This window comes from Oncorhynchus nerka, linkage group LG1 (assembly GCF_034236695.1).
Source record: "Oncorhynchus nerka isolate Pitt River linkage group LG1, Oner_Uvic_2.0, whole genome shotgun sequence".
In the NCBI taxonomy this organism is placed as follows: domain Eukaryota; kingdom Metazoa; phylum Chordata; class Actinopteri; order Salmoniformes; family Salmonidae; genus Oncorhynchus; species Oncorhynchus nerka.
In genome coordinates this window covers 39,876,076-39,888,515 of record NC_088396.1, presented here as the reverse complement: position 1 = coordinate 39,888,515, position 12,440 = coordinate 39,876,076, and the positions used below count along the sequence as shown (strand labels likewise).

General features: G+C 39.5%; 1 protein-coding gene across 15 annotated transcripts in view; it reads right to left on the bottom strand.

Annotated features, from left to right (window-relative positions):
• LOC115130569 (nebulin-like) overlaps positions 1-12,440 on the bottom strand; it is a 98,657-nt gene that overhangs the window by 35,271 nt on the left and 50,946 nt on the right. For all 15 annotated transcript variants that reach the window (XR_010463959.1, XM_065018686.1, XM_065018681.1 and 12 more), the window contains 21 exons: positions 12,183-12,287; positions 11,881-11,988; positions 11,385-11,495; positions 7,882-8,079; positions 6,808-6,912; positions 6,345-6,449; positions 6,116-6,220; positions 5,905-6,012; positions 5,570-5,683; positions 5,246-5,443; positions 4,714-4,818; positions 4,411-4,515; positions 3,862-3,969; positions 3,542-3,649; positions 2,572-2,679; positions 2,181-2,285; positions 1,377-1,481; positions 1,043-1,141; positions 755-859; positions 403-507; positions 131-235 (listed from right to left, as the gene is read on the bottom strand). Coding sequence is in view for 14 of the 15 variants with exons in the window: in XM_065018686.1 (XP_064874758.1) it covers positions 131-235; positions 403-507; positions 755-859; positions 1,043-1,141; positions 1,377-1,481; positions 2,181-2,285; positions 2,572-2,679; positions 3,542-3,649; positions 3,862-3,969; positions 4,411-4,515; positions 4,714-4,818; positions 5,246-5,443; positions 5,570-5,683; positions 5,905-6,012; positions 6,116-6,220; positions 6,345-6,449; positions 6,808-6,912; positions 7,882-8,079; positions 11,385-11,495; positions 11,881-11,988; positions 12,183-12,287 (2,415 nt within the window). In the remaining variant the exon portion in view is untranslated. The remainder of the gene's footprint in view (positions 1-130; positions 236-402; positions 508-754; positions 860-1,042; positions 1,142-1,376; positions 1,482-2,180; positions 2,286-2,571; positions 2,680-3,541; positions 3,650-3,861; positions 3,970-4,410; positions 4,516-4,713; positions 4,819-5,245; positions 5,444-5,569; positions 5,684-5,904; positions 6,013-6,115; positions 6,221-6,344; positions 6,450-6,807; positions 6,913-7,881; positions 8,080-11,384; positions 11,496-11,880; positions 11,989-12,182; positions 12,288-12,440) is intronic.

The window sequence follows — 12,440 nt, the reverse complement described above, 5'->3', positions numbered from 1 at the left end:
TAACCTTCACACTGGGACGGGATAACCTTCACACTGGGACGGGATAACCTTCATACTGGGACGGGATAACCTTCAAACTGGGTTGTAAGGACGAAAAGTGTTTGAGTTAAATTGCGTTAGAAAGACTTACCTCGCTGTTGACCACCTTCATAGCCCTGGCGTGGTCCATTACTGGGGTGTCCACCTCCGGAGTGAAGTGGGCCCTCTCCTTGGAAGCCAGGTCAGTGTACGTATACTGCAGTTATGAGATACATGAACAAAAATGTCAGAAATGACTTTCTTTGTACCTCATTTTTGTAATTGTTGTGCTTTAAGTTGGTATCAATACAAATCTTAGCACAGATATCAGTCCTCCAAGAGTTCACCAGGTTTATTGTATCTATGAGAGCTAAATTGACTTGCCTTGTTGCTGAGCTGTTGGGCCCATTTGACTCTCTTGACATCGATAGAGTCCAGGGTGGTGGTGCACTTGGTCTTGTCCACATTGCCCTGGGCTCTGTACATCAGCTGAGGACGAGAGGTTAAAGGTTAACATAGCCACTTCACACTGCCTATTCAGACAGAAAGACAGACCTGTTAAACCATATTATAATACGGCAAAACTTCCATTAAATGCTGAGTCTCCAACAAGCAACGGCCTCGTATAATGGCAGTTTTACTGTATTCTCTTAATATATTGTATATTACAATATGATATATTAATAATATATATGTGTGGGAAATGGTGGGCGATATAGTAGAGAACATGACTCACGTCGCTCATGTGGGTCTTTAGCTCAGTGACGCGCTGGTACTCTGGTGTGTCCAGGACCACAGTGAAGTTGGCATGGTTCTTCTTTGCCTCAACTTCATAATTGGCCTGTTGTGGTAAGACAAATTAATATGGATTAACATGGAGCAGAAATATTACAGACATTATTTACAGTATTTGCAGATTGTGTATACTTAGCTAATTACTTAGACCAATCGCCCCATGAGGAGTGTCATCCACCAACTGATTGGTGATTGAAGCCATAACAAAATGAGAAAGAAAGGAACCTACTCTAAACTTGGTAATGTTGCGGACAGTAGACATCTCAGGTGTGTCATACAGGAAGCAGCCAATGCCTCTCAGCCACAGAAGGTCCTCCTTGTATCTCAGCTGGTGATGGAAACAGAGACACAACGATTACATTACTGTATAATTATTCATTAGGCATGGAGGGACTTAGAAAAGTAACAATAAACCATTAACCCTTCTCATATTCTCACTGAAGTTAACTTAAGTATTCGTTGAAAAAAACATATTTCAGTAGTTGTATAGCCTAAATATTGCCTGTTTCAGAAGTTACTTGGCTGCTTTGTTTTCAGTGAGTGAACGTTATTGGGCCACGTACGTCACTGGTGATCTCGTTGACGTGGTTACAGTGTATCATCTGGGGAGTGATGCCCATGGGGATCATGGTGCCTCTGTTAGCGAAGTACTTCTCCTTGTAACACAACTGCATGGGACAGAGGGAGACACACCGTACTTAGAACATGTGACAAACTAACTTCACAGCAAATAGAACAAATAAATCCATTGGTTTTAAACAAAATGTCTCTAAATATAATGAAGGTAGAGTATGAATGAAAAAATAGATATAATCATGATGAATTAGACTTGTAGCAAGCATCAACACAAAGCCATAGTAACAAACATCAATGAGCCATAGTAACAAACATCAATGAGCCATAGTAACAAACATCAATGAGCCATAGTAACAAACATCAATGAGCCATAGTAACAAACATCAATGAGCCATAGTAACAAACATCAATGAGCCATAGTAACAAACATCAATGACAATAGTAACAAACATCAATGAGCCATAGTAACAAACATCAATGACAATAGTAACACACATCAATGACAATAGTAACACACATCAATGACAATAGTAACACACATCAATGACAATAGTAACACACATCAATGACAATAGTAACACACATCAATGACAATAGTAACAAACATCAATGACAATAGTAACACACATCAATGACAATAGTAACACACATCAATGACAATAGTAACACACATCAATGACAATAGTAACACACATCAATGACAATAGTAACACACATCAATGACAATAGTAACACACATCAATGACAATAGTACAGGAGTGATAATGACAGGATGTCAAAAGGTCACGTACGTCGCTGACGGCCTCCTGGGTCATCTTGACCTGTCTGATCTCGGGTGTGTCATAGGTGGTGTGGATCTTGCCTTTGCCCTTCTCATACAGCTCACGGTATAGACGCTGAGACAGACAGACAAACACAGACAGAGAGAGAGAGAGAGAGAGAGAGAGAGAGAGAGAGAGAGAGAGAGAGAGAGAGAGGGGGGAAATAACATCACTACACCACAAAACAATCATTTTAATAATACCAACATACTAGGGTCTTTGACTCTATAACGATTCAACATCTTTCAAGGGATTCATAACAAAAAATATATAGAAGGATCATCAATCAAATTGAATAATTAATAAATTATTATATTTTTCCAAATAGTGAGGGAAGAGTAGCAGACGTTTGTAATCCTACCGGGTTGGTGACCTTGTTGGCGTTCCTGATGTTGACGAAGCTGACACCTTCTGGATCCATGGTATAGTTCGTAGCCTTTGACTTTTCATAGTCATTCTTGTACTTCACCTACACAACAACACAATTCCACGAGTGAGGTACTACGATACAAATCCAATATATTACCATTCTACGGTAACTACACATATAGGCTTCCTTGAATTCACCTACAGTACACAACACAAGACTGTTCCTAGTGTAACTCCACTACATCCATCCAGTCATCCTACAGTACACAACACAAGACTGTTCCTAGTGTAACTCCACTACATCCATCCAGTCATCCTACAGTACACAACACAAGACTGTTCCTAGTGTAACTCCACTACATCCATCCAGTCATCCTACAGTACACAACACAAGACTGTTCCTAGTGTAACTCCACTACATCCATCCAGTCATCCTACAGTACACAACACAAGACTGTTCCTAGTGTAACTCCACTACATCCATCCAGTCATCCTACAGTACACAACACAAGACTGTTCCTAGTGTAACTCCACTACATCCATCCAGTCATCCTACAGTACACAACACAAGACTGTTCCTAGTGTAACTCCACTACATCCATCCAGTCATCCTACAGTACACAACACAAGACTGTTCCTAGTGTAACTCCACTACATCCATCCAGTCATCCTACAGTACACAACACAAGACTGTTCCTAGTGTAACTCCACTACATCCATCCAGTCATCCTACAGTACACAACACAAGACTGTTCCTAGTGTAACTCCACTACATCCATCCAGTCATCCTACAGTACACAACACTCCTACAGTATGTGCCTCTTATAACTGAAACTTTGCATCTGAATAGATTATTATTTTTTTATTTTTTACAATGACCTCACGGAATGTGAATGGTTCATATTTTATACACAATGTAACAAATTGATGAACATTTGAAGAAAATAAAGTGTCTTTCTTACGCTGCTGGCAACAATGGAATTTTGTTTCGCCTGCTTCATGAGAGGATTGTCGTGGGGAAGAGAGTAGCCAGTGGGCATGGAGTTCTTGTTGGCCTCCTTGTACAAGTTCTGAAGAAAATAAGGAGAGGAGTAATCAGAAGAGGACATAAGATTTGAGAATCATCATAGAAATTACAGTCAGCGTTTATATCCAGAAACAGTTTGAGGGAGTAGTTACTATTTATGCATCTTTGAAGTTATGAGTGATGTATGCTTTGTAAGAGTGTACTTAAAGCAAGTAAATTATCAAAGAATATAAGTAAGAATTGAAAACATCTTACATCACTCTGGTTGAAGTTGGCCAGGCGTGCCCTCTCTGTATCCACGGTGACAGCGGGGGAGGAGTTAGTTCCCTTGACATTGGTGACGTAGTCGTTACGGTAGTGGAGCTGAGAACATGAGAGGATAGAGGACGAATAGGTGAGAACTTTATATGCTTCATCATTGAACTTGAACGATCTGGCCTTAATGTACATGCACTCTTGTAATCTCCACCCGGCACGGCCAGAAGAGCACTGGTCACCCCACAGAGCCTGGTTCCTATCTAGGTTTCTTCCTTGGTTCCTGCCTTTCTAGGGAGTTTTTCCTAACCAACATGTTTCTACATCTGCATTGCTTGCTATTTTGGGTTTTAGGCTGGGTTTCTGTATAAGCACTTTGTGACATCTACTGATGTAAATAGGGCTTTATAAATGCATTTGATTGATTGATTGAAAATAATTTTAAGTCAACTTGAATTTGTTCTTAACTGACTCGTCTGATTAAATAAGGGTGAAATAAAACATTAAGATGGTGATATAGAAGTAAGAAGCTTTAGTGACAGTACTCACATCGCTCAGGTTCTGAGAACTCAGTTTTGCAGTCTCATAGGTAGGAGTGTCGATGACCACAGAGTAATCCTTGAACGCCTCAATGCCCTTGGCTCTGTACTTGTTCTGCAAGACAAGAACAAACACACAAATAAATCCACATCTTTGTCCACATCTGTGTGGTTAATCTGATTCCTACAGTCATTAGATTAAGAGAGGAGAGGAGAGGAGAGGAGAGGAGAGGAGAGGAGAGGAGAGGAGAGGAGAGAGAGGAGGAAAGACGGATTAAGAAAGATAGATGAGAGGCATGCGGAGGGAGCATACATCGCTCTGCAGTTTGTCAGCAGCCTTGACTCGCAGGATCTCAGGGGTGTCCCAGGCATAGCAGCCAATTCCCCTCAGCCAGGTCAGGTCCTCCTTGTAGAAGATCTGGGGAGTTACAGAAAAATATCAGTTAATGAAGTCCTAATGACAAGCAAGAGGAAGGACAGAATTAATGCACTATAACTTAGAACTACATAATATAATGAACTACACACATATAACTGTTAGTTTAGAAGTAATTTCCAATAGTAGTTACTTTGTCTGACACATTCTACCAGATCGTAAATGAACGACTACACACCAGAAAAAAAAATAACACTAGGTCTTCCTGAAGAACATGTAAAAAACATGATATATTTGATTTGAAAATAATATTGTTTATAATAAGTAAGAATAACACATTTTATTATAATTATATTATAATAATTTAACTTCACATGACACTGTGATTAAATGCAATGTCAAATTCCAATAAATGCAGTTTTCCACATAAAAAAAGGGTATTGAAATATGAATTGTTCAGATGACTCACGTCGCTGAGCTGCTCGTTGACCTTGCGTGCCTGGACGTACACCTGCATATCAGGCATACAGATCCACTGGTGCAGGTGCTTCCTGTAACCGATCTCACTGACATGGTTCTGGGTTTGACGGGCTGAGAGGACATCTAGCATATCTGGGGGGATGTGGTTCTTTGCCTTGGTCTTCTCATAGTCCGCCTTGTACAAGCGCTATACGTAGGGAGGGAACATAAACCATTAGGTGTGTCTACATTTCTATCGGTTTCAGATCAATGTGTTTGACTGCCATATGGAAAGAGTAAAGAGGTGATCATGAAAAAAGGCAACAAGACTCACGTCAAGACCCATCTTTCCAGCTTTGAGGCAGCGGAGAGTTTGTGGGTCGTCCTCAAGGGACTTGGGCAGGGTGTAGAGGGACTTGAACTTCTCATAATCCTCCCTGTATTTAACCTATAGGGGAGGGGATCATATGGGTTGCTTTGAGTAGAACATTTAACAATGTACACTTTTATGTGTGAGGTTACTGATAAACCAAATGAATGACATTGAATATTAGGGATCCAAAACAACAACATGAAACAAATGATGAATTCTCAATAAAGAGCATCAAAAGTTTAAAAAACGTATTGGACTACAAAAGGGTTTTAAATTGGGTGATATGTTGAACTCACATCGCTGAGGATGACCTTCTGTTGTTTGGCGTGTTTCAGGGCGTGGGAGTCTGATGGCAGCGTGTAATCCTTAGCCTTGATCTTGTCCCAGGCAGATGTATATGCTTTCTAGATGACACATAAAGAAAGATAAAGATTCTAAATACAGCATTTCAAATCCTAATAGGTCATTTGGAGACATAGTGTCTGTCTACAGTAGAGCCACACTCACGGTGCTGTAGATGTCCTTGAGGTTGGCATTGTGTGCATAGTCATAGGTATCCAGAATTGTGGTATAGATATGCTTGTCTTTCTGGTAAGCCTCCCTATAGTTCAGCTGTGGAGATAAAGAGCATATGTTTTGATACAAAGCAGATGTTAAACATGTTTATACTATTAGAAGAATTGTGTAGTATGATGCAGTATAGTATAGATTTCTGTATAGTACATCTGACACTCACATCACTGGCCCAGGTGTGACCCAGGAGAGCAGTCACATAGATAGGGGTGTCTGTCACGATGGAGTAGTTGTTGAATTCCTTCTTACCCTCCTCCTTGTATTTGAGCTGTGAGAAAACAAATGCAGAAGCCACATGGTCACGTGTGGCTCAGTTGGTGAGAGCAAGGTGCTTGCAATGCCAGGGTTGTGGGATCAATTCCCACGGGGACCAGTATGAACATGTATTCACTCACTACTGTAAGTCAATCTAGATAAAAGCTTCTGTGAAATGACTAAAATGTAATAGTCTCCACGCAGGAATATAACTTTTTAAATAATCTCTTATCACTATTATGATAAAATATACTATTTATTTAGTATTTATGATGAACTGGTAGTCAATCATTAACAAACAAAAGACTAGGGGAGTCATTGGTATATATGACAGTAAGTGTGACAGAGGTGACGTCTCTCTTTGTACTCACTTCGCTCTGCAGCAGGTAGGCATTCTTGGCACGGACAAGCTCAGGTGTGTCCCAAACATAGCAACCAACTCCTTTTGTCCAGTTCAGGTCATCTTTGTAGTACACCTAGCAGATCGATAGACAATACCACAACGCAGAGATCAGATCAGTTGGATTTAATGGGATTTTACAAATACTGTGATAGTGTACGGTAGTGTAGCTAACTAAGGACAGCAGAGGGATGAGGAACAGACAAGCCGGCATTATTATTACTTCTATTTGTTTCTTAAATACAGCATGTCATTGTATTGTTTTTAAACTATATATATATATATATATATATATATATATATATACACACACACTGAACAAAAATATTAACGCAACATGCAACAATTTTTTTTTACTGGGTTACAGTTCATATAAGGAAATCAGTCAATTGAAATAAATTCATTAGGTCCTAATCTATGTATTTCGCATGACTGGGCAGGGGTACAGCCATGGGTGGGTCTGAGAGGATTTAGCCACCCCGACAGACAATCCTGTGGGTAAAGAAGCCCTATGCGGAGGTCCTGGGCTGGACCTGGTACGTGGTCCTGGCACGTGGTCTGTAGTTGTGAAGCCGGTTGGACATACTGCCAAATTCTCTAAAACAACGTTGGAAGCAGCTTATGGTAGAGAAATTAACATTACATTCTCTGGCAACAGCTCTTGTCGACATTCCTGCAGCCAGCATGCCCATTGCATGCTCCCTCAAAACTTGAGACATCTGTGGCATTGTGTTATGTGACAAGACTGCATATTTTTAAAGTAGCCTTTTATTGTCCCCAGCACAAGGTGCACCTGTGTAATGATCATGCTGTTTAATCAGCTTGTTGATATGCCACACCTGTCAGGTGGATGAATTATCTTGGCAAAGGAGAAATGCTCACCAATAGGGATGCAAACAAAGTTGTGCACAACATTTTAGAGAAATAAGCTTTTTGTGCGTATGAAACATTTCATGGGACCAACACTTTACAAGTTTTTTTGTTCAGTGTATTTTTTTTACTTATTTGTAAAGTATGTCTTGAACATGTGTGAAATACAACATACATCACTCAGGATCTCATTGTTCTTGCGGGCTCTGAGAATGTCCTGCTGGTCGGGGTGGCAGGTCCAGTTGTGCAGTAAGGTGCGATACAGCACGTCACTGAGCATGTCCTGGCACCTCTTAGCCACCATGTTGGGAATGATGTCAGCGGGGATGTGGTTCTTGGTCTTGTTGGTATTATACTCCTTCTGGTAATTCCTCTGGAAGAAAGAACAGGGCACTGTGTTCAGATCTCCAGATACGTGGATTATTTTCAAATCCAAAATATAATCAAATCAAATGAAAGCATATTTGTCACATGCACAGGATAAACGTGGTGCACAGAGTACAATGAAATGCATACCTGCAGGTTCACCTCTCAACATTGCAACAACAAAATAAGATTAGAAGTAAGTAAAGCATATTCAATCAAATCAAATAACAAATAAGTAGGAGAACCTGACAGAACTAAACATATGAATAAGAAAGTATATCTAAGGAGTAAATATGGCATATTCCAAGTTCCAACAGAGTGTATTTGTTAACTTTTATTTATACTGGTAGATTTAAGAACAAATTCTTAATGACGACCTTCTGTTGTTTTATTGTATCTTTGGCGACTGTAGCGACTGGATTATCATGTGTGCGATTTACTAGATTATACTGTGTAAGTGATACCTTAATATATGTGAACATATCTTTTTTTTTTTAATTGAACCTTTATTTAACTAGGCAAGTCAGTCAAGAACAAATTCTTATTTACAATGACAGCCTACAGGGGAACAGTGGGTTAACTGTCTTGTTCAGGGGCAGAATGACAGATTTTTACCTTGTCAGTTCGGGGATTCGATCCAGCAACTTTTCAGTGACTGGCCTAAAGCTCTTATCACTAGGCTACCTGCCGCCCTGAATATGCAGCAGTATCATATTTTACTAGATATACTATAGATATACTAATGATATACTATACTATAGATATACTATATTATAGATATACTGTAGATATACTATAGATATACTGTAGTATTATAGTTGTATCATATCTTACTAGATATGCTGTAGATATATAATTATGGCGGTATTATATTTTACTAGATAGACTATAGATATACTATATTATTATAGCAGTAATATATTACCTAGATATACGGTAGATATACTATAATATTATAGCATTATCATATCTTACTAGATATACTGTAGATATACTATAGTATAATAGCAGTATTTTATTTATTAGGTATACTGTAGAAACAGTGACTTCGGAAAGTATTCAGATCCCTTGACGTTTTCCACATTTTGTTACGTTACAGCCTAATTCTAAAATGTATTAAATAGTTTTTTTCACTCATCAATCTACACACAATACCCCATAATGACAAAGCAAAAACAGTTTTTTGTCAAAATGTTTACATATTTGTTAAACCTGAAATATCACATTCACATAAATATTCAGACCCTTTACTCAGCACTTTGTGGAAGCACCTTTGGCAGCGATTACATCCTTGAGTCTTCTTGGTTATGATGCTACAAGCTTGGCACAGCTGTATTTGGAAAGTTTCTCCCATTCTTCTCTGCAGATCATCTCAATAGGGAGTGTTGGTGCCCAGCTATTTTCAGGTCTTTCCAGCGATGTTACTGTAGATCGGGTTCAAGTCCAGGCTCTGGCTGGGCCACTCAAGGACATTGAGACTTGTCCCGTAGCCACTCCTGCGTTGTCTTGACTGTGTGCATAGGGTCGTTGTCCTGATGGAAGGTGAACCTTCGCCCCAGTCTGAGGTCCTGAGCGCTCTGGAGCAGGTTTTCATCAAGGATCTCTCTGTACTTTGCGGCGTTCATCTTTGCCTCGATCCTGACTAGTCTCCCAGTCCCTGCCGTTGAAAAACATCCCCACAGCATGATGCTGCCACCACCATGCTTCACCGTAGGGATGGTGCCAGGTTTCGTCCAGATGTGACGCTTGGCATTCAGGCCAAAGATTTCAATCTTGGTTTCATCAGACCAGAGAATCTTGTTTCTCATGGTCTTAGAGTCTTTAGGTGCCTTTTGGCAAACTCCAAGCGGGCTGTAATGTGCCTTTTTACTGAGTGGCTTCCATCTGGCCACTCTACCATAAAGGCCTTATTGGTGGTGCTCTGGAGCTCTGTCAGAGTGACCACCGGGTTCTTGGCCACCTCCCTGACCAAGGCCCTTCTCCCCCGTTTGCTCAGTTTGGCTGGGCGGCCAGCTCTAGGAAGAGTCTTGGTTGTTCCAAACTTTTTCCATTTAATAATGTTTGAGGCCACTGTGTTCTTTGGGACCTTCAATGCTTCAGCAATGTTATGCTACCCTTCCCCAGATCTGTGCCTCGACACAATCCTGTCTCTGAGCTCTACGGACAATTCCTTCGACCTCGTGGCTTGGTTTTTCCTCTGACATGCACTGTCAATTGTGGAAGCTTATATAGACAGGTGTGTGCCTTTCTAAATCATGTCCAATCAATTGAATTTACCACAGGTGGACTCCAATCAAGTTGTAGAAAAATCTCAGAGATGATCAATGGAAACAGGCACCTGAGCTCCATTTCAAGTCTCATAGCAAAGGGTCTGAATAAGGTATTTCAGTTATATTTTTTGCAAAAATATCTTAAAACCTGTTTCACTTTGTCATTACGGGGTACTGTGTGTAGATTGCTGAGGATTTTTTTTTGTTAATCCATTTTAGAATAAGGCTGTAACGTAACAAAATGTGGAAAAAGTCAGGGGGTCTGAATACTTTCCGAAGGCACTGTATTCTATAGTTTTAAAAACTATAGCCCATAAAATTGTCAGACTCCAGTCACCCAAGTCATAGACGGTCTTCTCTGCTACTGCACGGCAAGCTGTACCCGCGCGCCAAGTCTAGGACCAAAAGGCTCCTTAACAGCTTCTAACCCCAAGCCATAAGACTGCTGAACAATTAATCAAATGGCCACTGGACTATTACATATATCTACAGACTGTAGATATACTGTTCAGTACTATAGTATTATAGCAGTATTATATCTTACCAGACAGACTGTAGATATACTGTACTATAGTATTATAGCAGTATTATATCTTACCAGACAGACTGTAGATATACTGTTCAGTACTATAGTCTTATAGCAGTATTATATCTTACCAGACAGACTGCAGATATACTTTACTATAGTATTATAGCAGTAGTATATCTTACTAGATATACTGTAGATATATTATAGAATTATAGCAGTATTAAATCTTACCAGACATACTGTACTATAGTATTATAGCAGTAGTATATCTTACTAGATATACTGTAGATATATTATAGTAGTATAGCAGTAGTATATCTTACTAGATATACTGTAGATATATTATAGAATTGTAGCAGTATAATATCTTACCAGACATACTGTACTATAGTATTATAGCAGTAGTATATCTTACTAGATATACTGTAGATATATTATAGTAGTATAGCAGTAGTATATCTTACTAGATATACTGTAGATATATTATAGAATTATAGCAGTATAATATCTTACCAGGCCCTTCTGTTTCTCCTGTTCTCCACAGCGCATCACCTCAGGGAAGTCCACCAGGGTGTCAGCCAGGTAGTGGCCCTTGGCCTTCTCATGGGCGTCATGGTATTTAGCCTGAAATGTTTTAGTTTCAAAGAAAGAAATGTCATCATCGATTGCAGAGAGCAAAGCGCTTTGTTGATACAGCAAGTATACATAGCACAGCACAGTGGACAAACAATCTCTGCTATATTTACATGTTTTGCGTCTGCTTCTGTTGCCACAGGAACATATGCAACCACTAGCAGTTACTAATTGATATGATCAAACTGACACACATTTAACACATGTTAAGAAATCCAATATATTACCAACTATTCTGACTAGATTTAAAAGTACTAAAGTCACATGTCAGTTGCTCTTTAATTATTATGTATATTTAATAGTAATAATCATTATATTCTTTCCTGTTAATCATATTTGTATTGTTGGTTGTCAAGAGACTATAAATTAGACTCACATCGCTGACAATCTCCCTGTTCTTCTTGGCTCCGACTACAGGGATGTAATGGGCGTCCAGCTGGTAACCAGTGGCTTTGCTTTCATCCCAGGACAGTTTGTAGTATTTCTACAAATGACCACAAAACAATCCACAATGAAAACATCGTTTCAGACATGTATTTATTTTGTATAACATAGAAATAATAAAATGTATTAATTATTATCTACATTATTAAAATGATATTTCGTATATAAAATTAGACATTTATGCAGATCGGTGTTTCTGTGAAGACGAAGTCCTATGGATGTAGAGTACTTTACCTCACTGATGACCTTGGCGACCTCTCTGCTATGGGCCAGCTGGGGTGTGTCCTCTGAGCCGATGTACATGCCCTTCTCTGCATTGAAGGTCTCCTTGTACTTCAGCTTTACAACAGAAGGACATATAGGCACAGGTCATGATCAATTTGAAGGATCCCGCTTAACACAATGTCCTCACATGTTTCTCTGAGGTATGGGTCAAAGGCTATCTGAAGGAGGTACTCTATCCTACCAGGGTTGCTTTCAAATAATACTTTG